Here is a 27,917-nt window from a genome sequence, read left to right on the forward strand (position 1 = left end):
TTCACCCTTCCACCGAGGTTATCGGCCCCTCAGCTCCAGGGCTGTCCTGTCTAAAGGGCTCGGTTCAGCTTTTAAACACCTAAAAAAGCATTCACTGTTGAAATCTGTTAAAACTTGGGGTGAGGTCAGAGGAGAACACCAACCTCATCTCTCCCAAGCCACTGGTCCCGCTGAGGTAGCGTGAGGTGGCTCTGCTTTGTCTCGCCTCCCCCTCACCCCTGGCCGTGCGGTCCTGCCCTCTCCGCCAGGCCAGGACCTAGCTCAGTGAGCCGGCAGAAATTACTGTCTTTATTTTTTCATTCACTTCTGGGTTTATTCTCTGCCAGCTCAGTGAACCGAACGGGCTCGGCGTCGGGCTGGATGAGGAGCCGGATGAGCATGAGAGGAGGTGTCGAGGCAGCGGGAGGGAGGAGCGGGACAGCCTCGTCTGCCGGCAGCGGCAGTGGCTCCTCTCGCCTCTTCCAGCTGCCCCCAGCACTCGGCTCTGAGCGGGGCAGCTCGGCTGCCTCTGCCCGGTGCCCTCCGAGCTGAGCCACCGCCAGCGCAGGCCTCGCTTCTGCCACAGGGCCAGGGTGGGCGGCCGGGGCAGGACCCGCCGCGGCCTTCCCCAGGCAGACCGTCCCCAAGGCTGTGTGTGAGCCCCTCTCCATTTTCTTTTACCCCGTGTGCCCCGTTCTCAGGGGGGGGAACAGGTTTCTTGTGGACTTCCTAAAAACAGCATTCGCAACAAGCACCAAGTCGTGATCGTGCATTCCAGATACTGTCCTGGATGAAACCAGCTGTAGAAGGACAACTTTGGAGAAGGAGAAAGAGCAGGTGAAAATAGTGAAGCTTTAATGAAATTGATAGGCTTAATTATAGTATTCGCTGCTGTGAAAACGATAAGGCTGTCCAATTGGTTAAAAAATGTGGGAAGACTAAGGAGTTACTGTTTTGTCTATTTACACTACTATTTTTAGGGCTTATTGAATAACATATCCAGGATACCATGTATAATGTAAAGGTGTATATGAAAATATATAAGCTAATTGCGTGCTTGGGAAAAAACGCAAACTGGTAATGCTTTTCTGAAGTATCAGAAAGCATGACAAATTCTGGCATTTTAGGCTGTGCGTTCACATTTTCTGTGCTCTTCTTGTTTACCTGATCACCCCTCCTTGAAAAAAACACCACTAATCTTTTGTCGTACCCTTCACCATAGTAAATCAGAAATTTTCTGTGTAAACTAGAAGAACAAAAGATTATTATTCCTAGCCGTTACTGTAACAAATGTCATCAGTAATGTACAGATACTGTGAAAGACTACTGGGTTAATTTGAACCGTATACAGATGCATTTTTATGCTTTAGCTGGTTTTGGTAATGTTTGTTTTGCATCACTTGATAGAGCCAAGTTTGACCATTGAATTATTTGAACTTTATGGGTTTTTTCTTCTTTGCACTTGTGGTACTGGGCAAAGCAGCAGGGAGCAAATTGTTATCCCCCAAATCCCAGGAATGGTGCTGAACGTTTTCTGATCTGCATTTCCTACATTGTTGTAGCTCTTTAGAGAGTAGGGCCCAATTCTCATCTTATTTGCATTAGTAGGCATCAAAAAGTATAGTAAATATAGCCAGCATTAGTTTAAAAATGATAAATAAGCCAATTAAAACCTCTCCCCCCACCCCCAAATGCATTCAGAGAAAAATGCATGCGCCTAAATTTTACTAACATACACTATATATTGCCATTTTCCTGCATACCCTTGGCAAAGCCTATCCTCTTACTCTAAACCCACCTGCTCCAGTGTAACTGAGTCAGCAGAAGTGGAGTTGTTGTTGGTACAGTTCTGGAGTTGCAAAGCATCCTCATGGGACTGCTTCTGCTTTAGTGAGTGTTTTCCTCATCCTTTTCTCAAAGCAGTGCCTGAAGGATGAATTTTACCCTTAGACACTAAAACATAAAAATATTGACCAAATCTTTCAGAACTTTCATTTACTTACATAAGGAAAAATGAAAGGGTGATCATCATTCGTAATACTGCTGTGTGTATATGTATATATATATAAAAAAGGCGCTAATAATTAGAGATCAGTAGTATGTTCTCCTAATTTGCTTCTGCAGAGGCATGTTGAAATTTGTTGAGTATTCGAAGTAGCAGTACTCAAAGCCCTGTTTATGGATTCCATAAACCAATTAGTAGACAATTAGTTTTAATCTTCTGGTGTACAATCTGATATTTCTCTTTCTCAGCAAAAGGCTCCAAAAGTGTCAGAGATGTAATAAATCATGCTCAGGGCCACCACGAAGTAGTCTTGTACGTACAGTGTGATGCAGGGAATGCCAAACGTATAAACTGCATGGGTACTGATGACAGCATCATAGCTATATATCTCTATGAAATGGTAGGAAATGGGGACAGTTGTTTACTTTTTGCATTATGTACCTGTGTGTTAAATTTTTCAGTTGAAATACTCATACACATTGGTTTTGAAGTTGTGACTCAAACATGTACATGGCAAATGTTACTGAATACACTAATTTAAATATTTATTAATTTAATAATGATTTACTAGTAATAACGTCTATGCTGCAACCCAACAAAATGCTAAAGCATATACTTTAAAGTTAAGCATGTGATTGAATGTGGACATACTGCTGAATCAGGGCTCAAGTCAATGACTTGTGAAGGGATATTAATCACAACAAAATACTAAACTGTAATGAACATCTGTGTGCTAAGTCAAAGAGCAAACACACACAACCCCTGGAATATTTATTGTATTATTCTGAGACTAATTAATACTATTCTGTTACATGCTTCCTCCAGTTATATGTCAGTTTTTGTGAATCTTACTCTGTGCTGACATTATTGTGCAAATACCTTAAACAAAGGCTTATTACATTGTTTCACCCCTGATGCCTGTTGTTAAATCTGTAACCACATTCAGACTTTCAGTTTTCCATGTTTTTAAATGTCTGATTTCCAGAAAAGAATGCCAAGTGTCTGTTTCCCATTTCCAATTGTTCGAATTCATTGTTAGGAAGGATGACAAGCGCACAATACATGTCAGTAAGGAATCCAGCACAGCAGAGTGGACCAGCATTCATGCTATTTTCTTTGTGATCCAGAATAGACCATGTCATATCCATGAATTTGAATAGGCTGCAGCATGAATTAATTATTTTTTTATATAAGTGAATAGGAGGAAGGTCTTCAAACATATTTTCATCATTAACACAATATAGAAAAAGTTAAGTATTGCCTCGTATGATCATATACATAATTATACATAATTTTGCTATTCCTCCTAGTCTCATTATTTCAGATATGAAAAAAAATGGACAGCAAATAGCAGGTCACCTTTAAAAGGTAGGAAATATTTACTTACCTGCCACAAAAATCAGTATGGTATTTAAGGAGCATCCTTTCCTGAAACTGGGTCAAAGGGAAATACCCACAGGTATCGAAGTAGTAGTTTATTTTATTTAATACTTTTTTTTTCACATTTGCATTGATATGAATTTCCACATTATGTCACATAACGATAATGTTTCTGTTCTAGCTCATAGATCACAGTATCTCCTGTTGGTGTTGTAATGAGATAGTTCAACAAAATTAATTGCCATTGCTTCCATGAGATAGTATAAAAAAATCACAGGAAAATGAAAAATGATTTTAAAATTGTAAGATTTTAGGGTGATATTTTGAAACATCCAAAGACTCTAGCATTTGATTGCATACTATTTTTTCTGCTATCATCTGTATTGATTGCAACAAATACCCAACTTTTCATAACATTTACTCCAAGCACTCCAAACAGCAAATTAGCTGTAGTTACCTCATGGCTTTTTATGTGTTTGAATAATAAAAACTGATCTAAGGCAGTCTGAAATTCAGTGGGATGTTGCTCTAGTTGCACAGAATATTTGTGTAAATAAACAGGCCGCTTACTTACACTTTGGAATCTTGGCTGGTACTGAAGCAACATTTTTGGTAGCTTTTTTAATAGCATTTTGGCTACAGCAAGCAATATGAATAGTGAGTGGCAGAGCCCCTTAGTCTTTTATTAGGACAGTGCAGTTAGGACAGGCTCAAGCAATTTCATTGCTAATTCTAGAGTCTGGGTTGAAGAGGCAGAGTTCAGTCCTTGGAAAAAACAAATTGCTGGTGTTTACCAGTGATGAGGTAACATCAATGCTGATGTGTCTGAAGATGGGATGACCCATGAGAATAATTAAAACACTGAAACAGGAACTTATGTCAATGGAGATGGCTTGTCTACTAGTCAGGTGCTCATTCTTTAATATTTTCAGCAGACTAGGCTTGTCAAGCAGACTGATTATATAGTTCAGCATTGCGTGACTTAACCTTTTGTTCTCAGGAGGTGACATTTCCTTGAAAGCAACATGAAAGGAAGAATTAATAAACAGGCTGAAAACAAGCTATTTGCAACTGGATAGCCAAGACAGCAAGAAAAAAAATCCCTCTAAAACTACATTTATTTTCGCTTGTAGTCAAGAAAAGACATACGTAAAAGTTCTGTCATTCCACATATACATTTACCAATAACAAAATGTTCCCCTACCCTTCCACCAGTTCTTGTACTTATTTCTTTGATGGCAAATGAAGGCTCTAGAAACACCACAAAAGAACAGTAGAAAATTTGTCCAGGTCAGAAAACTCATTAACTCTGTGCAGCCCCACTGCCCCTTGCAAGCCTTATAAAACCCCCAAAACATACAGAGCTGAGGAAAAACGTAAGTGTTTCTTTTTAGGGGAATACTTAGCATGCTGTCCTGGGATGTAGTTAGCACAGGTCCAAATACTCCTCTGATTAATTCGAAGTGAGGTGTCTACCTTTGGTCTTCCTTGTTCTTGGGAGAGTGCTGTAACCCACTCTAACACTGGGGACATTTCTCTGTGAAAGTAATTCTGCATTGTACAAAATATGAGTCTTAGCAAAGAGGGACGAACTCGCTTTTTTTTTTAGCAAGTCCTCTGACTGCTAAATTGTAGAGTTCTTTGTGATCTGAGTAACATCTTGCTAATTGTGCAAAATCAAGAAAATCTTCATCAGGGAAGATGAATGTTATCTCACAATAACTGATCATGGCAGCCTTTTCAAAGATAAGAGTCTAGCATCTCTATTTGGCGGCTGTTTGACTTGCAGCTCAATCTCCCATATTGTCGGTAAGTTGTGCCTCTGTTGCCTGTTTCTGAAGAGCTGAGGCAGTGCCGTGCTCTCCAGTGCTCAGTTTAAGGCTAACCCCAAGAGCGTATCAGGTCTTTGATGACTGCCAGCTTTCTAACAGTCTTGGGGATTCCCCAGGCTCACCCTGGCTCCTTCCGCAGCACCGGAGGAGCATCAACTGCAGAGAAATAGGCACCTTTGTGCTGGTTTACATCTATCTTTTCACCTTTATTTATAGGCACCAAAAATACCCTTTCTGTGTGCACATCTTTGGGTCACCTAGTGGTATGTAGACCCTAAGCTGCTTAAAGATTAGAGCAACCTATTGAAGCTACATAGTTTTAACAATGTGGTATCATCAGCTCACAGATTAAAATTGCCCTGCCACTCTTCCCATTTTGTATTCTCAAAAACTTACTGCACAAATTATGCAGTCTCCTTCCTCAAAAATCCTCGCCAGAAGCATAACTGTTCAATTGGAATTGAAAAAATTATAACCTGCTTACTGAGACCTATCCTTGTTTTATCCCACCTTCAGCAAAATCTCCCCAAATGACTGGGACTTGCAATAAGCTATCATATTGTTCAATATTGAATGAAAGATGGGTAATAAAGACAAATTTCTGTTTAAAGAGAAAGCTATTTTTTCCAAAAGAATGCCTGCTCGTTGGGGAAGGAGGTGTGGGTAGTCACTTTGTGTTCTGAAATCTATATCCCCCTGTGCTATCAAACATTGCCAAGGGCATGAACAAGGCACAGGCATCCTTCTCTGTTCTCTTTGCATGAAAGATTTGTGTAACCTAAATCTATGAAATAAGTATTCCTAAAAATAACCCTTCCTTCTCTGTTTTTTTGCCGTCACTTGCAGTTGTCCATCAGGAGTGAAATGTCCCAGTTCTGTGTATGCGCAAATTCTGTAGCGTGCTGCTACTTTGGTTTGTTTGTTGGGCCAAAAGATGACAAAATGGACTTGACTTACGTGGAACAGCAAAGCAGCTGTTGGAAAAACTCTGCCTGGTTCCCAGTTTTCAGGGCATCTTTCACCTGGCCAGGGGAAATGACTAGATGAAATTGCAGACATCTGATTCATCTCTGCAGATGTCCCATCGAGGACAGAGAGTGCTACTTAGGTCTAGACGCTCAACTTCTCTGAAGTGAGAAATGTATAAAAGCTACCTTTGAAGTGTAGTACCAGATAGTTTTAACAGATATACTTTGGTCCTAATACAGTGGGGACTTCAGTTTCCCTTACTTATAATAGCCACTCTTAGCTATTAATAAACTTGAAATTCGGTAGAGCAAATAGTTTCTAAAAGCAACCATATGTCATAGTTAAACCACTAATAAATCATAAAGTATTATGTGACTTTCTTGCTAGTTCAATTCATGATTCACCACTTCTGGTACATGAGTTATTCTTTGATTCACAGTGGGAAAGATCTGTGATACCAGGACCATAAATGCAGGTAAACAGTTAGGATGTTTCCTTTTTTATTTTTGTTGTGGTAACTTTTATAGTTAAAACATCCTTTCTCACCTTACTCATAATTTTTGAACTGAATTTTTTTGTATATTTGTGAGTCCTACACAGTAGAATAAAGCAGGCCATTGGGACAGTTTTGTTGCTGAGTTCTAGTACAAAACCATAAACTTTAATTTTTAATGAAGATTAGTGTCTTTCTAACAAAGATGCAGGGAAGGACTATTACTCTATTTTATGTGTTTAATGGATTTGCTTTTGCAGTGCAAATACAGGTATCAAATTCTTTAAGATCCATATGCTTCACGTGTAAATCTTAAATGCAATTCCAGAGCAGCAAGGAGAAATAACACTCGGGATTCCCTGGCATTTACCTTGTATATATTACTACTATGTGAATAATCTGTGCTTTTGAATCACATAATTTATTGACATTGTGCATTAAAAAGACTTCTTGTGACAAGCCACGATAAAAACATATTCCACAACACTCTCCCAGACTAAAAGCTGAGGGGCCAAGCCATGGCTGGCTTTGTTCAGCAGTGCGTGGGTGAGAGGGAAGCAAGGAGACATCTCACCTCAGCTCTAACAAAACCTTTGGGGGGTCAAGTACTGCCTGGTGAGGCACCAGGGGCACGGTGCAGGTTGGTGCCACTGGGACTAGCCCTGTCCCTGATGGCCAGGTGCCTCCACTCCTTCAGCACTGGTTTTGGTGTGCTCACTGGAGGCTGTTCCTGAGTCAGGAGGATTTTTTTCCTCCTTGTAGGTCTACTGCAGGCTGTCACAGCCCCAGCCAGCTCTTCCTGGCGGGGATTCAGCCCTAAGCCCTGTGGAAAGAGCAGCTTGGCATGTAGGGTCCAAGCTGACCCATGAGGAGGACTATGACTTCCACTCGGGAGGAATAACAGAGAAGACGAGTTATCTCTGTGGCAGGGACGGCAGCAGTGGTATCTGCAGTGCATATGTGTGTGTGCGTGCTGATGGTCTCTCAGCTGGCTCCGGTGAGTGACGAGTGTGGAGAGGTAGCCAGGACCTTTCTGCTAAAGGGCTTAAATTCCCTAGCCTGAAAACATTTACTGTGATTTGCTGTAGCCTTGCTCTATACTCACTTTTATCTGCACCATTTCGGTGTGGACCCTCACGGTGCCGCAGTAACAAGACTAATACCAGGGCATCCTTTTCCCTGGGAGGATTCACGGGTGCAACCTTATCATTTATCCCTACCACTGTAGTACCATAATCTCCAACTAGGAGACCTCGCAGTCTAGGCATTGCAAGGCACATACATACTTTGTATCTAAATAGATTACTGCAGGGGAAAAAAAGGAACTATTATTATCATGTTTTGTATTTTAGAGAGCGAAAATGAAGATGTTTGTTCTGCTCCAATATGTATAGCAAGCCTTAGAATTTTTATTTGCTCAAAACACAACCAGATGCTTAAAGATAAATAAATCATAACAACTCAGTCAAAGATTTCTTTTCATAAGCAACTTCTTGCACCAAATTACCCTCCCCGGCTTACTCTTAATTAAACAATTGCAGCCCTGGGGTGACTACTTTGTAACTTCTGAGGGACTAGCTGTCTTTAGCTGGCTCCTAAAGCTGCTATGTTTCTATAAGGTTTCTGGGTTTTGCAGGTGGATGTAAATGTGCTCATTATTCAAATTTAAGATCCATTAGTAGAAATAGAAGTTAGATATGTCAATTATAAATATATTTGAAGGAGGATGGAAGAACTGTTGCATTTTAAGCTTATATTTTAGTGTGATATTTGACTGTATTAGTACATTAAATCTAATATATTGAAATTGTGGAAAAATTTAGGTTGGAAGAGACTTCTAGAGGTCATCAAGACCAACCCTCTGCTCAGTGCAGGACTACTTTCAAAGAGCAGGTTGCACAGGGTTTTGTCCTTCTGAGTTTTGAAAATCTTCAAGGATGGAGATTCCACAAAAAAAAATAATTCTGGGATATTTTTTTCTTGATATAGAGTCAGAATTTCCTTTGCTGCAACTTGAAGCTGCTGCCTTGTGTCCCTTCACTGTGCACCTCTGCAGAGAGTCTGGCTCAGTGTTCTCCAAAAAGCTCTCAGTGCAATTCTTTAGCCTTCTCTGCTCTTTCTCAGGATCCCCCTAACTCCTACCCTGAGAAGGTGACCACCTTCCAAAAATGACAGAGAGAGCACTCACAGTCATCACCCTTGGACCCCTTGGAAGCATTCTACCCAGCCCCATGGACTTGCTCTATCCAGTTAGCTTAACCGATCCCTTCTATGATCCTCCTGGATGACAGCTCAGGGGGGTAGCGCAGGGGCTGGGTGAGCCCCTGCAGTTGCTGTAGGACAGGCAGGACCTGGGCTCCAGGCAAGCAGCAAACTCCTGAGACAGCTGGTCCAGTCAGCAGAGAAGCGTCTCTGCCCACAGCAGGGAATATCCAACCGCTATTACCCGTTGCTTCCTTTTTGTGGACTGTGGACCAGGCTCAATCACCTTCCAGCCCCTGGAAATCACTAGCTGCCACCCTCCATCACTGTGGGGGTTTTTGTCAGTCTCCCCTTCGAGGGTGGTCTCTGGCCGTCCCTCCTTCAGCACAAGATGAGGCTTGGGGTCTTGCCCCTGCAGAGTCTCTGTGAAGAATCGTGACCAACCTTTGGAGTATTAGTGGTCTGCTACAGTTATTTCTGTCCCATGATCCACATGATCCACACCAGAGAGAGGAGATCTCTCATCTAGGTACTGCTGTTAGGTAGGAGATGCCACTGCTGCTCATAGTGCTAATGAGCAGAAGAAACGTTTGTGATTTCTGTTTCACACCAAAACCTGTTTCTCAGGTCCAATTGCAGGCCCAAGTGAATTTGTTTATGTGGGTTGCTTTATGTATAGTGCAATGACTGTACATATGATGAGTTGGTTAGGAATACTTCGTCTGAAGGAAAGTTGAAAATACAATTGGTTTTGTTCTGAAGTTTATCCTCCTATTCATTTGCTTTTGGAAAAAGAAATTACAGCATCAACTGAAAGGTCTTGGTCTCTTCCTCCCGGCAATGTTACCCTGGGAGGGGCGACTTCATCATCTCTCAGATTCAGAGCACTTTGAGATTGTTTGTTCCAGATTTTTGAAAGCCCAGTTTTGGACACTGGTGCAATGGTGCAATTATTTGAGCAACAGAGTGTTCGCAATAGACCTGTATTTATCATGCTGTGTTTAGTCTGAGGCATCTTCAATAATTTGTGGATTCTCTTGTAAGTGCAGCCAATTACAGTAATTGGACCTGGAAGTCACAAATGTATGGATCACTATAGCAAAGTCTTGTTCTGTCAGCAAGGAGTGTAAACTTCTGGAAAGTGAAAGATATAAAAGAGTTTTTGTTGCTGATGTATTGTTCTCAAAGTGTCTAAATACTGAAATCAGAAAAAAATAGGGTTTTGGGCTGTTGCTAGTACCACCACTTATTTTCCTATACTATTAAATAGCAAAAAGACTGTCTTAAGGTATTATTTTGGATCACTTCAGAGCTAGATGTGCTGCTAATTCCAGAGTACATAGTTTTTTTTCCCCACAGGCTTGCCTAGTTACTCTATTTAGTCTGCATATTATATTCTTATGAAAGCTATGTGGAGGGATTATACTTTAGATGATAACTTTTAAAAGATTAGGACAATTATAATTAGTTCATGCTAATGCAGATTCATGCTAACATGAATCTGAAATGTGTCATAGTGATAATCATGTTTTCTTTTCTGGGCCATCAAAAAAACTATCAAACCTGTGTTTCAGCTTAACTTGGCAAGGTGACTTGGATAAAAGGAGTAATGAAGCCAAACACAGTGCATGGAGCTCAGCTATGCTATCCGGGGTCGTTATAATGGTATACCTTTTCTTCTAGGGTTGCTTTCCCTTATTTAGTTTTGATTCAGATATACAAAATAGATTATGCAGTCAGTGAGTTCCTCATTACTTAAATGTCTGTCACTTTTAGTTGAAAACTCTGCTAAAGAAATGTTGCTTCTGTTGTTGGTGTCAATACTTCCTTTAATCATGGAAAGGATTTTAGAAAATTTCCATTTTTTGAGATGTAATACAATCTGAAAGAACACATATTAGTATGGGAGTTGTAATGTTTTCAGAATATTTCTGAGATTTATCTTCCTTAACTCAACATTTCCTTTTATTCAAAAAGGAGACAATATACATATTTAAATGTGATTTGATATGAGACGATAAATACATTGATAGAATATCAAAGTCTTTGAAATATGGTAAATATGATTTATCTTTTTTCAGTGTAACTTGTCCACCAACAAAATCATCATACTTTATTTGTGTTCTTGTTATCTAATTGGGAATGGTGGACTGAGGTAGAGGATGATAAGAGAAGAAAATACTTTTACTAAAAACCCCGCAAAGCAGATGAATCATTAGCAAGTTCTGTTTTGACATTAAATTAGCATGAAGGTTCAATGGCGTATATGTGAAATTGGATGTTGGACAACAGCAATCTATAAAATCTTGAAGAAATGTAATTGGACAAGTCTGGCCCATCTCATCAGAATACAATGAAATAAACTGACAAGACGGGCTTCTTACTCGCACTGCTGTGGGTGGGAGACATTTTAGCACAGGCTGCCTTTGCAGCCGAGTGCAGCTCATCAGGAGCTACGGTGAAAGGTGGCTTCCTTGGGAGGGCAGAGGAACTGACAGCTAGCAGGGAATGATTGAAAGGTCTTGCAAAATCTCTGCTATTTTCAGCAGCACCAGATACACAAAAAAGTCGAGTCTTAATATTTTCTACTTGCGCTAGCTTTGCCATTATAAGCGGGGTCTGCGTTGCTCTGGCAGGGAGCACACAGGGGTTTGGGTAAGCCCTGGGCAGGCACTTCCCTCTGGTCCTGCTGCTCTCTCCCTCCAGAGCCAGACATTTCCAGGACTGATTTAACAAGTAAATTGGGACTGTTGCTAATGCCAGTGTGGGTTTTATCAATAACAGCTTCAAGTGGGACACAGAAGAGACCCACTGGTGATCTTAGGTTGCTTTTGAGTTCTTACAGGAACTGAAATGATAACAGATATTTGTTGATACACTCCCTAGATACCCCTTAAAAAGCATAACCAAATATAATTACGCTTGTGAGAGTGGAATGAAGTTCAGATTTAGCTTCTTGTAGGTTGAACCAACTGCATATTGTTAAGAAGCTGAAGGCAATAGCTTGATGTAGCATTTCAGCACCTGGTTGCATGAACCTGTCTGCTCTGAAAGAAGAAATATGGTAATGCTATAATGATAAACCTTTGATTTATGATGGTTCGTATCACCCAACAGCTTGTGAACGGGAAACCTTGCCTACTTTTCATGCCCTGTCTGAAGGCAAATACCTTTACAGACCTGTTAGATTGTTGGCTGCTGTGAACAGCCAAATCCTGAGCACTTCCTTTCTGCTTAAGAAGCAGGGAATTGGTTCCAGAGTGGTAGGATGTTCTCCTTTTAACAGTGTCACTGGGACAGAGACATCTAAAATCCTCAGGTATAAAATCCAAAATAGAAGGAAACAATAATAAAAAGGAACCCCCAAATATAATATGCCCCTGTAATGACAGGAGGCAACAAAAGACATTCACAGAAGTGCGAGTGCAGGATTTCCACCGTTTTTAAGATCTAGTTGTTACAAACATTATCTCAAAACATCTCTGTAGTAGCTGACAAAGAAATCTTGCCTAAAACAAAAGCCCTGAGGCAAATAAAAGGAAAGGCAAAGACAGTGATAGAATGAGTATGATCCTTACAGTGAAAACAATCAAGACGAGACTTGTGCGGATGGTAGGAAAGCAGCAACGCTTAGCACAGAGCAGTGCAGATAGCAAGGTCTAGGAGGTGCCTACCTTTCCAAAAAGAAGTGACACGACATTTGAAAGGCAAGAAGATAGGAACTCACTCACTGGATCACACCAAAATATCTAACCTCACTTCTCTCCAGTACTGTACTGCTTCCACAGAAGATGCAAGGCACACTTGATGGGGTGACTCTGCCCAAGGACCATTTATTTCTTTGTAACCATAGGTGCACAAGTAAAGCTCAAATTCGGGAATATGTTTTCTCTGAAATTTTATAAATCAATGTGATTTGCCCTCTATGTGTTTGACATATTTTCTTCTGAATTTTAGCATATTCTTGCAATCAAAATGCTTCACATGCTAATTGTAATAGTATTCTGGGGGAGGGAAGTCAGGAGGTTAGGGAGCTATCTTGGAGGCAGTCCTTGGAAGTGGTTGAATATGAGCACAAGGGCCACAAACATGGCTTGTGTGGCTGGCATGGCCAAGAGTATATTCTGACTTCCCAGTCTTTGGGATCACTGGATTTCTAGGATGTAAAAAGCAGAGACAACTATCATGTTTCAGCTTGGGACCTGAAATTCAAGTTGAGGTTCCTTCCTTCTTGCAAGATACAAACCACAGTATAAATTATTGTTAACTTCTGTCTTGAATTTCACCAATAGAGCACTCGGACTACTGAGTTGCGTGTTCTGGAATTTTGGACCTGTGAAACATTCATTTTCAGTTGACTTACTTTTCAGCAGAAAAAAATGTAAACGGACAAGGAAAAATAGTATCCAGCTCACTTTTCTGTGGCCATCTTAGTGGTCCAATTATAACTGGAGTAGAAAGCAAAACATTTTTATCATTCAGTACCATAGAGAGGCCTGAACATCTTCATGCAGCAGATCCTTTTAAGTGAGTAGATATCCATTTCACACGGGCATTTTTCCATAATAGAATTGTTTTGCTTCACATGTTACTGCTTCTCTGTAATTTTTTTTTTTAAACTGTGTTAGAGGTTAGTACTTTCCAAACTTATAATGATTTTTTAGGAATTAATTCTAGTTCTTGTTAAACCACTCTAAAAAATTTGCACGCTGAACACTCAGTGGACTCAGGTGGGTTTTTTTTATGAAATGAACGAAAGTTTCTAAGCAAACATATGAAAATATGAGCTTTACTAAATTGTAAACAGCTATATAACTACCCCGTGCTGCTCTGAGAAGCTTTCTGCATACCTATATTACATATAGCTACAAGTAAACATTTGAACACTAATTATGGCAGCTATATATTTATGTATTTCTAAGCACAGCAAGCTGTAGTGAAAACAAATGTAAGTAGGTCCAGACCAATGTCAACCAACATCAATCGGAATTTTTCACTGAATTTGAGGAAGTTTTTGACTTGGCACCGTGAGCAAAGACTATGTTCCTACTACGTGTGACTGCCTAACTGTATACGGGGGACCAGAGCTAATTTGGCTACTGCTAGGGGAGCACCTTGATGTTAAGGACATACCACCTGCTGTATTATTTATTCCGTTTCTGCAGCTATGCGTCCAGTTTTAATTTAGTATTGCAATGCCTTAGCTCCCAGCTGAGAGCTTATAAAATAACTGAAGGTTAAATCATCAGTTAATATAATTGAAACCTGTTTCTTTTTTGCTGAGGAAAAAGACAAATGTTCTAAAACCATATTCTATTCTCTCTGTGTTTTTTTCCCTGGATGTGAATCCCTCCAGTTCCTACCATGTTTTGATTTCTACAGCAGAAATCACCCCAGGTCCGATTTGGGTGAAGATTCTCACTCAAATTGCATATGTAGGTAAAGTTTCAAACCACACACACAAAAAAAAAAAGGTAGGGGTTATCTGTGAAATTAAAGAAAAAGCTCTGAGACAAGGCATTTTAAGGAATAAACTGGGGGCTACAGCATGCACATGATTGAAGGGAAAGCAGCAGAGGAAAGGAGAGACACATAGAGGGAAAGGTGACAGTTTAGCTGAGGAATTCTCCTGTCATTTTCCCTAGGGAGGAGAGAAACAGAGTGGGGAGAAAGTGGGAGGAGAGCAGTGTGAAGAGGCTCTTGGATACCATGGAGATGGGTACAGTGTAAAAATCTGTATACTGTAGATAAGTAAGTGGGAGGCTGATATCAAACTCCTACCAGCCAGAAACTGGCTTTGTGCAGGGTAAACATGTTACAGGGCTGGGGAGAAGGAAGCATTGTTTTAGCCTCAGCCATGCTGTTTGCCTACTTAACACTTAAGAGAGCGAAGGGAAGGGACAAAGAAATGTTTTTTCAGCTTGTGCTTTTCAGAATGACTACTCTCTTATCTATATCCAGTCTACCAGGAAGGAAAAATTATGTTCTAGAGCTTTTTTTTTTCCCCCATTGACATTGTCTTGCTACTCCAGACCTGCTTTTTCTGTTTCTTCTTTTAATTTCAGTCTTAATTTGATTAACTGGGTGCTCATAATAAATTCATAATGCTTCTCTATGGTTCGTGAATGTAGGGAAGAAAATGTGACAGGTTCACTGGGAACTAAATATTACTTCATGTCTGAGTAAGACAGTGTTTTTTTAAAATTCAGTCTTTGTGTTACACTGCTTTGAAAGACTTGTCTCTGTTCATTTTAGGATTTCTTTGTTCTCTGCTTCTAACTTTTATGCTTTTGATGCCTATAAGACTGTGTTGTTATTTATATCCATGGCCATAAGGAAAATGCTATAGTTTGTACATATGACGTTGTACTCCTAAGAATTACTGGGTTTTTTTATTTTAAAATTTAAGAAACACTGTAGAATGACAAGTGTGGTTTTCAGAAGATTGTTATTCGTGCTATTGATTCTTCTTAAAATACAAGCTGCCTGCTGCCTGTGAATCGGGGTAAGGCAAGCTGATACTTTGGTTCAAGTCCTACTTTGTTCCCTCAAATAGTCCTCCCTGAAGCAAAGAGGCTGGCTTTGAGACTACTTCAAGGGAGAAGTTCTACTGAAGGAAGCAATTTACTTATCGAAAGGTCTCGTGTAGACCAAAAGAGATGAGAAAGGATGATGATACTTAGCTAGTATAGCTGAGCATGCAGAAATTCGGAAGTACAAGATGTCCATGTTTGCCTCAGCTTGGTCTGTCTCCTGGTGAGGGTGTTTCTGCAGGCAGGGAGCTGGAAACAATAACTTAATTTTGGGGTGGTGGGAGCTGCTTAAACAGGGTTGCAACAGAGTGAAGTAAAACACCGGCATGCATCTTGCAAGTAGGTGACTGTGAACATATATTTTCCCTCTTCCCTCAAATTTTGTGGACTTTCAAGAGTGGCCGTGGGTGACCCGTGAGGTCCTATGTCATGTCTAGGGAAGGAAGCACTGGTCTGGCAGCACTGGCAGTTACGGACCTACATCTCTCCAGGACAAAAGTCCGCGTGTGTGCATGTGTGAAAGAGTGAGCTAGAAGGAATTTGAGAAAAATAAGCTACTTAGCAAGTCAAACACGTTTACAAGATGTATGTACAGTAATGTGATAAAGCCCCAAATGTGACCATAAGTTGTATTTGCACCAAAGCAGTTTCCTGATAAGCTGTTGGGGGGATCTGCTGAGACATATCTCTGGGGATCTGACTCGATTACCCTGTGCCTAACATCTGGCGCTTAAACCCAGTTTGTTTTCCCTTTTATCCACAAGCTTAATTTTAGAATTATGCCAGAACAAGTGAATTATTTTGTAAGAGCTTAAATTTAAATGCTGGGCCTTCAGTAGAGTTTAGAGGAGTTGGGGGGCGGGGGGGAGGAACTGTTCTTATCCCTGTCAGTTCTACCCACTGCTTTTTGTCCAGGGCAGCTTTCTGACTGTGGCCTGACTCTTCAAGTTATAACGGCAATAAAAGCACAGTTTTGTGATGGCCCTGCCTCTGCATGTCTGCATTCAGGAGGAAGCACGATGCAGCAAGTTTCTTAAGACTTTAATTTATTGTGCTGGAGGACACACAAGCCGAGATGTTCATCCCCCTGGGGTTACTGGAGCGTGTATGGGAAAAGCCCTGCAGGGAGGGATGGGGAGGTACAGTGCTGCTGCAGGGGTGGTACGTGTCTGACTCTTAGCGGTCTCATCCCTAGCTATTAACCTTGACCAGAGAGCAATAGCAGTCTTTGTGAAAAATAAAAATATCCCTATTCCCTAAAGTATTTTCTTCCTGAATTTCCAAAATTTAATGCAAGCTGTGGTGGTGCTTACGGTCTTAGAGGTTAGAAGCCCAGCTTTTTCAGACTGGTTATGCTGGCCTCCTGTCTGTCGAAACTAACTGTTGGTTGTTTGTTTTTTTAATTTTCAGTCTTTCAAGGGGGCATGTTGACCTCCAAGAGAAAATTTAACAAAGCCATCACAGAGCATGATTTTTAATTGGCTTTTCCTCAGAAAGAGCAAAGGAAAAGCCATTAAACCTTAAGTTACTGTCGTGGTTTAACCCCAGCCGGCAGCTAAGCACCACGCAGCTGCTCACTCACTCCCCCCCCCCCCCCAAGTGGGATGGGGGAGAGAATCGAGGGAAAAAAAGTAAAACTCATGGGTTGAGATAAGAACAGTTTAATAGAACAGAAAGGAAGAAACTAATGATAATAATAACAATAATAATAAAAGGATTGGAATATACAAAACAAGTGATGCACAATGCAATTGGTCACCACTTGCTGATGAATGCCCGGTTAGTTCCCAAGCAGCAATTCCCCCCCAGGCCAACTCCCCCCAGTTTATATACTGGATATGATGTCCCATGGTATGGAATACCCCTTTGGCCACTCTGGGTCAGCTGTCCTGGCTGTGTTCCCTCTCAACTTCTTGTGCCCCTCCAGCCTTCTTGCTGGCTGGGCATGAGAAGCTGAAAAACCCTTGACTTAGTCTAAACACTACTTAGCAACAACTGAAAATGTAAGTGTGTTATCAACATTCTTCTCATACTGAACCCAAAGTATAACACTATACCAGCTACTAGAAAGAAAATTAACTCCGTCCCAGCCAAAACCAGGACAGCTACAGTTTTACCACTACTGGTAGCATTGTAGTGGGTGTAAATTAGAGGTTTAAAACTCAGATTAAAATAAGGTCTTGGGTGTGTAAAGTATAGATTACTGCTAGTAGAAGCACCAAAGCTGGTTGTCGGCACCAAAACAGGTGACTTAAATGTGTAAATCTGTGAAGAAGGGTAGGTCCTGCCTTTAAGAATGCGGTGGGAGGTTTCTGTAGCATTTCTTGCTGGCTGCCAGCAGCACCTCAGCATGGTGGACATGGTGAACCACAAGGTTGGGATCTTCTCTGTCCCTGTTCCCTTGAATTTCCTACTCAAGCTTCTGAGGGTTTGTGCTGTCTGCTGGTATTGGGTATGTGAGAAGAGAAATGCTGTGCTTTGGAATTTCGACCTGAGTGATATGAAAAGCTAGATCTCCCATGTGCAAAATCAGGAACAGCAGCGTCATTGACTGATAACATACTGTCTTTCTAAGTTGAGCATGTTTAATTGTGGTTTTATGTTCTTTTACTCAACTTTTTAATATTGTAGTCTATGGGAGAGGGTGAAACTAACTTTACAGGCAGGTAGTAAGCAGCTAATTTTGTAAGATTCTTCTCTGTGTGCAGTTCCTAATGAGCGGGGTTCACATTTGCATTGCATGATAGCTAATTTGGATGCAGTATGAGAGCACAAAGCTTGATCAAATATGCACTCTAGCAATCATCGGCTCTTCTTCATATGATGTTAAAATATGTGTAGGTTAATGTCTGTTTCTTTGTTGCAACAGGTTCTGCCTGGCATACTGCAGAAGCATTGCTGTATTTTACCTGACAGGAACACAGGTAAACTTTTTTCTTAATGAGTTAATATTGTAATATGATTTGGAGAAATGCAAACACAAATTGGATAATATGGAGAAGTTGTTTGCTATTTACGGTCATTGAAGTTCTCTTCTAGGGAGTGAAAACTTGGATGTTTTGTTTAAATTACCTGTTTTCATGTGAAGATTTTGTGTATTCTGTTAACTTTCTGGAGCTATCACTGTTGTAGGGTCTGCTATCAGGTCTTGCTTATAAGGGTATTTGTATGAACTTCTGAAGCATATCTATTGTTAATCATAAAGTTACAATTTTGGCAAGAAAAGGGGTCTTATGCTGGAGTCTGCAGTCTAGTCCTGTTGATTCACAAAGGTGCTAAGCAGTAAGTCTTGTGTGTAGCTCTGACTGCAGATAAATGCTTGCTTTATGCTTATTTTTCAGAAACTAGAGGAGTAGACAGAAGGAGTATCACTAATGATGCCTTACTGTTGTGCAGGAGGATACTTAAAGTAACACCTTTGTGACCAAAACAAATCAATCGATGAGAATGATAGCATGGACGGGAAGAAAGTGATGATTTAACTTTAGATTCTTTTATTACAGGAAAACCAAGTTCTTTTAAAATAAGTTTAAAAATCCTTTTTATAATTTTATAAATTGGTGAAAATGACTGCATATACAAATGTGAGTTTAACAGGCTAATTTCAGAGAAGTAGGAGGAAAAAATATAGCTTATTTTTGATATCTTCTTAATAGAACTTATGTGATTGCTTGCAGCTCTTAAGGCTTCATTCCCCCTTCCCCAATAGCTACCATTAAAATAAACCAGTTTGTTCCTTGGTTTGCTATTACTTGTGTTTCAGGCACAGTTTGCATGAAGGGTGATTGCATAGAGAACTTGACAACTGTGTTGAACTGTAGTGTGACTTGTGGTTACCTGGAACTGCTCAAATGAAATTTAAAATCTCACTTCCATTTCATCTGTGAGCATGGGAGAAGTACTGTAGTAAGACAGTTGTTAACACACCTCTTCTAGGCAGAATTTGAAAGTTTATAATTAGTGAACAGATTGCAAACAGACTTTGGCCTTCATATTTATTTCAAGCTTTCCTGAAAACTGGACTAACGAATCACGGTATAATGACCTCAGCTCAGTCTGTGTGCTCCTGTGCTAATATCCTGCACCAATGATCTTTTTTTTTTTCTTTTATTTGTAATATACAAATTTGATCTAGGTTCCTCTGATGACCAAACTCTTCTTGACTTGTACAGAAGTGTATAAAGTGGATATCAAAGCCAGTGTTACCTGAAATGATGGCCTGGAGTTGGACAGTAAGACTCTGACCATTTATCTAAAGAAGGTGAAATATACCTTTATAATCAATATCAAGAAAGCCATTTATCTAAAATCCCAGTAACCTTCAAAAGTGCCTTCATTTGGACATAAGAGAAGGGAGGAGATTGCTAATGTAAAATTTGGTTTTGGAAATTTTGAACTTAGCTCTTTGAAGAGGAAACCTATCAGGTTTTGGTACATAACAGCTGCTGTACAACTCAAGCACACTTAGGTATGAAAATAACTGTAACTTTATTGCCTCTGTGTGACTGCTACAGTAAGTATGTTTATGCCTACCTATTATATTGTTGGGAGTTGCCAGCAGGTGCAAAGTAAATGATATCTGTGCTCCAATTTCCCCATTTCCCCCATTTATGGTGTTTAAATACTTGACAGAGAGAAGGAGAAGAAGAGTTCAGACAGGATGTGGGGGATTTTTCAGCTCCTTTCTGGAGGAAAACAATGACTGAATTTTTGAGTTTGATTCATTGAGTCTATTAGAGATAGGTGAACCATTTTCTTGTTTGACTATGTCTGAATCAACTAGTCCAAACTAAGAAGATGACAGTCATTAAATTTGTGTAAATGTGGAACATGGTATTTGCATTCAAACTTATATATCGTATATAATCTTGTCCAGCTCTGTTCTCATTAAGTGAGCCCAGAGAAATTGCCTGATTGCAAGGTGTAGGTCTATGTCTGTGTTCAGCTGCTGGTACCTGGAAAAATTTTGCAATGTGCAGACTTAGGTGGTGTTCCTAATAAAAAGGAGGGAAGGATAAAGAGACATGGACTAGGGGGAGGGATAGGAGAAGGAAGAGGGGAAGACGCATAAAATGAGACCTCCAAAACCGTTAGGGTAGAATACAGATGCTGTAGAGAGTATGAATGGGTTAAACGGAGAGATGCAGTAGTACTTTCCCCACTTGTTTACGTCCATTCAACAGTTCAGATGTGGCCAGCTTGGGGGCCTTGGGCTCCTCATTGAAGAGTGCCCCCATGACCAACCTCTTTCATGCTGTTAGCACAGGAGCTGCACCCCAGAGAAAGAAACGAACCCTTAGAAACGATGGGGCCAGTGCTGCCAGGCCATCCTTTCATCTCTGCCCTTCAGACCTAGCCTAACCTCGATTCTTGGGGAATATATGCAGTTAGCCTTAAAAGTAGTACAGTCCTGGATTGCCTGTACCCTAAAAAATTGCATGTCCCACTGTCCCTTCCTACACTGTGTAAGAGTTTGAAGTGGCAACACTTCCTCTGTCAGTATGGATATTCTGTATTTGTAAACTGGAGAAGAGAGCTATGCATGGAAAGAAAGGTACATGGGAGCGATGATCATCTTCCCCTGGTGATGGTGTGTTAATACTTCTACCATGAACTTTTATTCTCAGTGCTTATAACTTGGCTATAAAAACATCTCCTGCATAGCCTTTCAAAAGGGAGGATAAAAAAAGTAATTCAGCCATTCCACAGCAATGCAGCTTTGGAAGAAGGCACATACTTAACAAGATTGGGTGTTTCAAAGGTTAAAGAACGATTCATTTTTCAAACATGTAAAACATTTACAAAATCTCAATCTTTAAATAAAACACTGAATACTGCTAGTTGGTTGCTTGCATTAAGCTTTTCTAATAGACAGTGATGTTTCATTTCTTAAGTGTTAATTTATTTGTAGCTTTCTATTAATCATAAATATATTTTCATTACTAAATTGAAAGTCCATATAGCATGCACTGGCATAGTGCATTTTCATTATCATGTTAGCTGGTATCCAGAACCTGTATTTGTCACATACCCTGTGCCTCAAGAAGCAAAAGATCCCAGACCAGACACCTTTATTCTGTACTTCCTTCTTACATACCATAAGCATGCTATAAGAGCTGTATTGATGACCCTTCTCAGTTTCTTTCCATCTCCCATAACTTAACCAGCCAGCAACAACTGGGATGCATTAGCAGTTACAAAGTTAATTGGAAGAAAAGCAGTTACATGTGCTGTACAGGTGTTACTAACAAGATTATAAGGGGAAAGAGTGTGTAGGTACTAATGACCTGGTAGGGAGCAGCTTGCTTATTTTCTTGAATTATAACCCTCTCTCTCTCTCTCTCTCTCTCTCCAGCTCCAGCTGGGAGAAATAACCCACCCCTTTTGATGGACATCCACCACTCTCTGTGTACACACGCAGCCAGCTCTGATACCCTTTATAAATATATCCCAGCAATGGCCCATCCCATGCTAACGGGAACTCCTCAGCCAAGTCGAAAGTCCATCTCATTACTGCACGGTCAATTCTGGAAACCTTAGATGCTAAGGCTGTCCTTTCCCCCTCCCTTCCCCCTTAGCATGGTTCTTAATTGTGATAATGGTTTAGAGAGCTGTTCACACTGCATGAGCAGTACACCCCTTGAAATCAAGATAGCCATTAGATACAACATGCTTTGGCATTCCTAAAAAAAAAAAAAAAAAACAAACCAAAATTGAGGGGTAGAAATGCAGCTTTGAAACAGAGAAGTCAATGTACCCTGATGTGGGTTGCTTTTTATTTAAATTTATGTATTTTTAAGTTTATTTTTATTTCAACTCTTGCTTGAAATAGAGCTATTCAGGCAGTACATGTGGGTTGTTTAGCTGTAGATACATTTCCTCTTTTTATTTGCATGAAATTATCTGAAAGCTTATGCTTTTGTGTATGCTGTGTTTAAGCAGTCCTAGACCAGATAAGTGAATTCTTTGAAGTTTGATTTTTGTATATCCCAGAGCTCCCTGTATCATGATCTAGCATGGTAAATGATCCTCAAGGTGAGCACAAATATACTTGGTACAGTTAAATGTGGGTTATCAATGGGACTCATTAGCAGAAGGCGGTCTATGCAATTTTTACTGTTGCTGCAGCTGTTAAATGGCCATTTTTGCACTGCAGAGATGCTGATAGCTGTGTGCTTTGTCTGCCACTGTTGTGCTCTTGATAAACAATTATTAGTTTCCTGTCATGCAAGGAAATTGCACAAACAGCTTCTGTACTATCCTTTTCCGTCATAGCTGTGAGTTTAGTATGTTGTGGACTGCAAATTTGAGCTCACTTTTTCCACTGAAGATCCCAAAGGAAGGAACAAATCAATAGTCACTAACAGCTTCTTGGGTTGATTTGTTCTTTGATGCTTTAAGCTTGAATTTCCCCTCTCATAGTGAAGGAGAACATAGGTACAATAAAGAGCATCTGCACCTATCTGGATGACTTGATTCTGATAAATAGCTCTTTGAAACTTTAAAAAACACTCTTAAAAAAAAAAAAGAAAGAAAAAAGATTTATGCTGTCTCAAGTTTCTTTATCATCCATTTTCAGGTCAGCTCTTGTGTGCTGATATTGAACTTGCACAAGACGTTAAATCCTTCTTTATAATCATTCTCTTTTGTCCACTGCATTGGCTAAAATTACACTGAAAAAAAGTGCAGCCAATGTTCTGCTCTCTGCAAAGAATGAATAATATCTGCTTGAGAGAGTGGTAATTGCTTTATATACAAAAGCAGGAGTTTAATAATAACCAATCTCTTCACTGGGTAAAGTATAGCCCAAGACAGTAATGTTTCATCCTCCGCTTGTTTGCTTTTCTTCCTGTTGCTTGAAGAGCAAATATTGAACAGGAGAAAAATCTGAGATGGTATTAAAAAGAATTCCTGCATTAAACTTTACTAAATTGGATAAAGAAGTTAACATGGCTTTTTTTTTTTTTCCTTTCTTAATGGTATCTGCAACTGTGTTGCCTTAGTAGCTTTTAAAATAAAAGAAGTGTGGATTGGTGCTCAAAACCAGTATGTTTTATAACTAGCAAGTATGTTACTAACTGCTAGTTAATTTTTTCCATCTTTATATTTATTCCAATGCAATGGATGTTGGTAAGAAGAACCATCCAAATGACTGGGCTTACAATGTGTGTGTATGAACTGTACAGCAGCCAGTTTGATTTCACAGAGGAATTACAGGACAATGGTCAGAAGCCAAAGTCCTGTTACAAAACTAACTTACCATATTCACTAGTATATCATCTTCTATCTGAACATTTTGAAGTACTTAATTAATTGTGATTAATTTTTGTCTTCTGCCATTGAGATAAAGAAATGTTATTCCTGTGTCTTAGAGAAAAGAAAATCAGATTATTAGCTGGTGCAGTGCAAGAATATTCATTATGGTTATATATCATCCTCTTCAGAAGTTCTTTGCTTAAAGTGAGATTGTCCTTTTACTTTCAAGACATAGCTATAGATTTTTAGACAGTTCCTGCAGATTTCACCTGCTGTCTGCTTGCTGAGTTCAACATGAGCGTTCTCATTCAGATGTTCAGCTGCAGGCTGCCTGCTGGTACTTTCCAGCCCCGTTTCCATGGAAATGGGAATTAGCAGGGTGAAAATAAAGCAAGAGTAAGTATTTTCTTAATCTTCTAGTTAATCCGGAAGTTCTCATACCTTGGTATCAAGGTTGTTTTGCTTTTAGTTGGCTAGGCATATGATGCCAACTTTTTCAAAATAAAAAAAAAAAACAAAAACCTGTCATTAGAGCTGTTACGAGCAATACCTGTTACCGTAACTCTGTAGAGGTGTTGGGGATCACCAGTGAAGGATGAAGAAGGGAGAACTGAACTGGACTGTGCAAGGATAAACTGATGAAAGGGTGTGAGACAATACCCAGTGGCAGAGGTGATAACCTGTGACAGAACTTCTTGTCAGACATAGCCTGCATTGTGAAAAATGTTGACAGTAATTAATTGAATAGTGCCACATGAACCTGGGGGAGGAAAACATCCAGCTGGGAGAAGATCCAATTTAAATGCTGCAGACTGAAAGTAAAACAAAGGATATCATCTAATGCATTCAGAACATAATTTAGGGCTCTCGTGTTTCCCTAGAGATTCCTACTGTTCTCTTTTCCTCCACGTTACTGACACTACCGTATCAGCAGTCAGGACTATGGAGCACTTGCTGTACAGATGGGTGTATGGTGAGGTAAAATTTCTGCTTACTGCAAGCAGCATATTCTTATATACGCTCTTCTGCCCTTTCCCCAGTGGCTGAATGCCAGCCGTGGCTTTATGTTAGGCTATCCTTGGGAAGAGGAGGTCCAGGACCTCTAGGCCAGACCTCTGTTTCTTTTATTTTGGCCAGAAGTGACCAGTCAAGTTAGCACAGAGTCAGAATGGGTAGGGAGCAGACCTATGCCATGCCCTGAGGAGGATCAGCTATACCCACCTCTTTCCTGACAGATGCTTGTGTGGCCTTTCCAGGCCTTTTATTCAGCTTCCCCGACCCTACCACCAAAAACTTTTCCTGATACATAACCTGAGCCTTCCTTGCTGCAGCTTAAGCTCATTAACTTGTGTGGATGATGGGTGCCTCCTGTTTCTCCGCTCCTTGCAGATACCTTTCAGGTATCTGAAGACTGTTCTGTCTTCCATCTCGCTAGATTTTGCCTAGGTTAACAAGTTTCACTTCTTTCCTCTTTCGTGTATGTTGCACTAGTGTACATCTAAACCTGACATGTTTTGATTGTAACTCATTGAAATATGAGCCTTTTTTCACCCCCCAGATTTGTTTAGAAGAGAATACATGGTGTAGCAGTTTTCTAACATGACGTGATGGTTCCCTAAACATGGCATCATCTTTGATTAGCTAATGTCCAATGTCCCATTTTTACACTACAGAAACTCTTATATACTTTTGTCTGTGACCTTTCTTCTTCCAGAAGACTTGGTTGATTTAAGTATGTTAACATGGGCTATAGACTTGAAAAAGAAGGGCTTTTTTGTTTACTTGTTTTTCTTTAATACTAGTTCAACTCTGGAAAGGTGATCTGAATGGAATGGATGTAATTTAAATAGTTAAAAACCAGGAGGTTTGGGTAAAGATACTGAAATCTTTTATTTTAATATACCTGTGTGGGTGGTTTTTCACTTCTTGATTTCCTGATTCTCTTCCCCTCACCACAGCCTACATGGTGAATATAAGCCTATTACCCAAACTTTAGTTTTCATCAGTGTTTTTCTCTAGCTTTTCTCATATCTACAGAAGATCAGCAGCACAGGGTGCATAGCAGTAAGGGACCAGGGCATTGGTTCCACTTCTCCAGGGATTCAGAATCTGGATAAGGCACAACTGGCACTGGAAAGCAGGTAGGTTGCAGTGATATTAAGAGGAAACCTGTAGGCTGTGGAAGAAATTATCTTCTAAAGTTAGTTTGCATCCTTTGGGCCATTTTAGACTTCTTAGTACTGCTAGATGTCTAGCTAGAATAAGGAACTACACGCATTCAGTCTCAAACCAGCCAGAAGACTGCCTTGTCTTATTGGATTTGTATCTACCTAGGACTGTCCAGCTTAATCCACTAAAATCTGGTCTCTATATGGTGAAAAAATTTAGGCAGTTTGGGGTAGAATCAGACTTAAAAGGGGTCAGGTCTATTATCTCAAGATCAGTAGGTCCTCAGACTTCAATATCAAGACTCCAGGTATAGAGCTAATTAACATGTATTAGTCCACTTAAAATAATTGGACAGGCTGGGAGCCTCTGGACATGTGTGAGCATAAAACTGTTTTAAGACTCCAGCTGGTGCAGATCTCTTTACCATTCTGCTTATGGAGTAAAAAGCATGGTCACAGCACGGTGCGCCGGTGCTTCAGTCTTTGCACAGTGTCCTAGTTGGCTGCTAGCATAGTACAAAGTCCTCCTTGGAGTTCAAGGTCCTCCACTACAACTAGCTCCTCCTGAAAGATGTTTTTCCCCTCTTACTACTGTTATGAAAAGTCGCAGTTGTGCTTCACCCAAAACTATTTAGTCTTAAAAACAAAAAAAACTGAGAAAGAGATTTCACTGATGTTTAGATGTCACGTTAAATGTTCCAAGATCAATAAAACACGCTCCCCTGAAAGGCTAGTGCTGACTAGCCCCTGTGCTGTTGGGACTGGACATAAACCGTTAGCTGTAAAATAGCACTTTCACAACAGTCTCACCTTCATACGTGTGGGGGGAGCAGGGGCTGAAGAAGGGGCTCCAACTCAGCAAAGCTTAACTCTAGAGGCAGAAATGTGAGTGACTATGTGTGTTTGCAGTCTCTTCGCCTAACATCATAAGAGCTCTGGTGGTTGAAGGCGTGTAGGAAGGAAGTTCTCTCCAGAAAACGGCATCTCTTGCAAAGAAAGCTTACTTGACCTTTATTTCTGAAATGTTTTGTAAAGCATTCCCAATGCGTACAGCTCAGCTACTGAGGAAGAGAGAAGTGTACATCATCAGCAGCAGAAACTGCAGGCAGCTCTGATGATAACGGGTCATGTTAGTGATGTGACTAAGTATTGCTAAATGAAAGCAGTATGTAGAATGACTGATTTCTGTATGTCAGAGTTTGGGATTTTTATTTTTTAGTGCTTTCATCTATTTGTGAAATGGTTGCCCAGGCAGTATATAAATCACGTGGACTGAGGGGGTGTGTATGTGTGTGTGAGTGTACTATACACAGGCACTCTCTTGCGGAGGAACATAGTTTTGAAGTCCACTGCCAAAATGTACAACTTGGCCAACACAGTGCAGTGTGTGGGTAGAGTTAAAGAGCATGTAATTGAGCAGAGAAATTGAAAGATAGACGTTTCGACTCGTACAGCAAGTAAGGTAAAATGTTAGTACTGTTTTCTAGAACAACTACCGGCCAATTCTACAGGGAATTCATGTAGGTCTCAGAAATATAGCTGTAATGCTGGAAGAGCCTTGGATTCATTGGTTTCACATGGGTACAGTAGACCACACTGATATTTCATTACCACTAGAGGAGTTTGATCCTGGGCCAAAAGAAACTATTCCCTCACCTTGTAAAGATCTCAGGGATGCCTATACAGAAGTATCCGCGTTCTCCATTTCAGTAGTGTCTTGCCTCTCTCTGGCTACTTTGAGGCAACTGGGAAGCAAGGGCAGATCTCTTGGCTGGTACACATTAATCATACATAATTCAGTTGTGTAAAGTGTAGAAGTAATAGATATGTTTTATTTGCTACTGATTTCTTAACATGTTGATTATATTCCTTTTTCCCTTAAATTGCAATTCAACTGTTTAGGTAGATTTTTATCCTAAAAATATATCTTTTCATGATCTGGGAACACTCCAAGTCCTGAGAGCAGTAAGCAGTGGAAACAGCATTGGAAGTGACCATCAGTCTTTTCTCCCAGATTCATTTCAGTTTTATCGTAACCCCCAATTTTGTAGAAGCTCTTCAAGGTTTTGAAGAGCAAAACATTTTTTTCAGGGTATGTGG

General features: G+C 40.2%; 1 protein-coding gene across 1 annotated transcript in view; it reads left to right on the forward strand.

Annotated features, from left to right (window-relative positions):
- DLGAP2 (DLG associated protein 2) overlaps positions 1-27,917 on the forward strand; it is a 476,721-nt gene that overhangs the window by 62,403 nt on the left and 386,401 nt on the right. Inside the window, exon 2 of the mRNA XM_075049241.1 lies at positions 18,263-18,317. Coding sequence (XP_074905342.1) covers positions 18,263-18,317 — 55 coding nt within the window. The remainder of the gene's footprint in view (positions 1-18,262; positions 18,318-27,917) is intronic.

The sequence above is a fragment of the Buteo buteo genome, chromosome 17, assembly GCF_964188355.1.
Source record: "Buteo buteo chromosome 17, bButBut1.hap1.1, whole genome shotgun sequence".
In the NCBI taxonomy this organism is placed as follows: domain Eukaryota; kingdom Metazoa; phylum Chordata; class Aves; order Accipitriformes; family Accipitridae; genus Buteo; species Buteo buteo.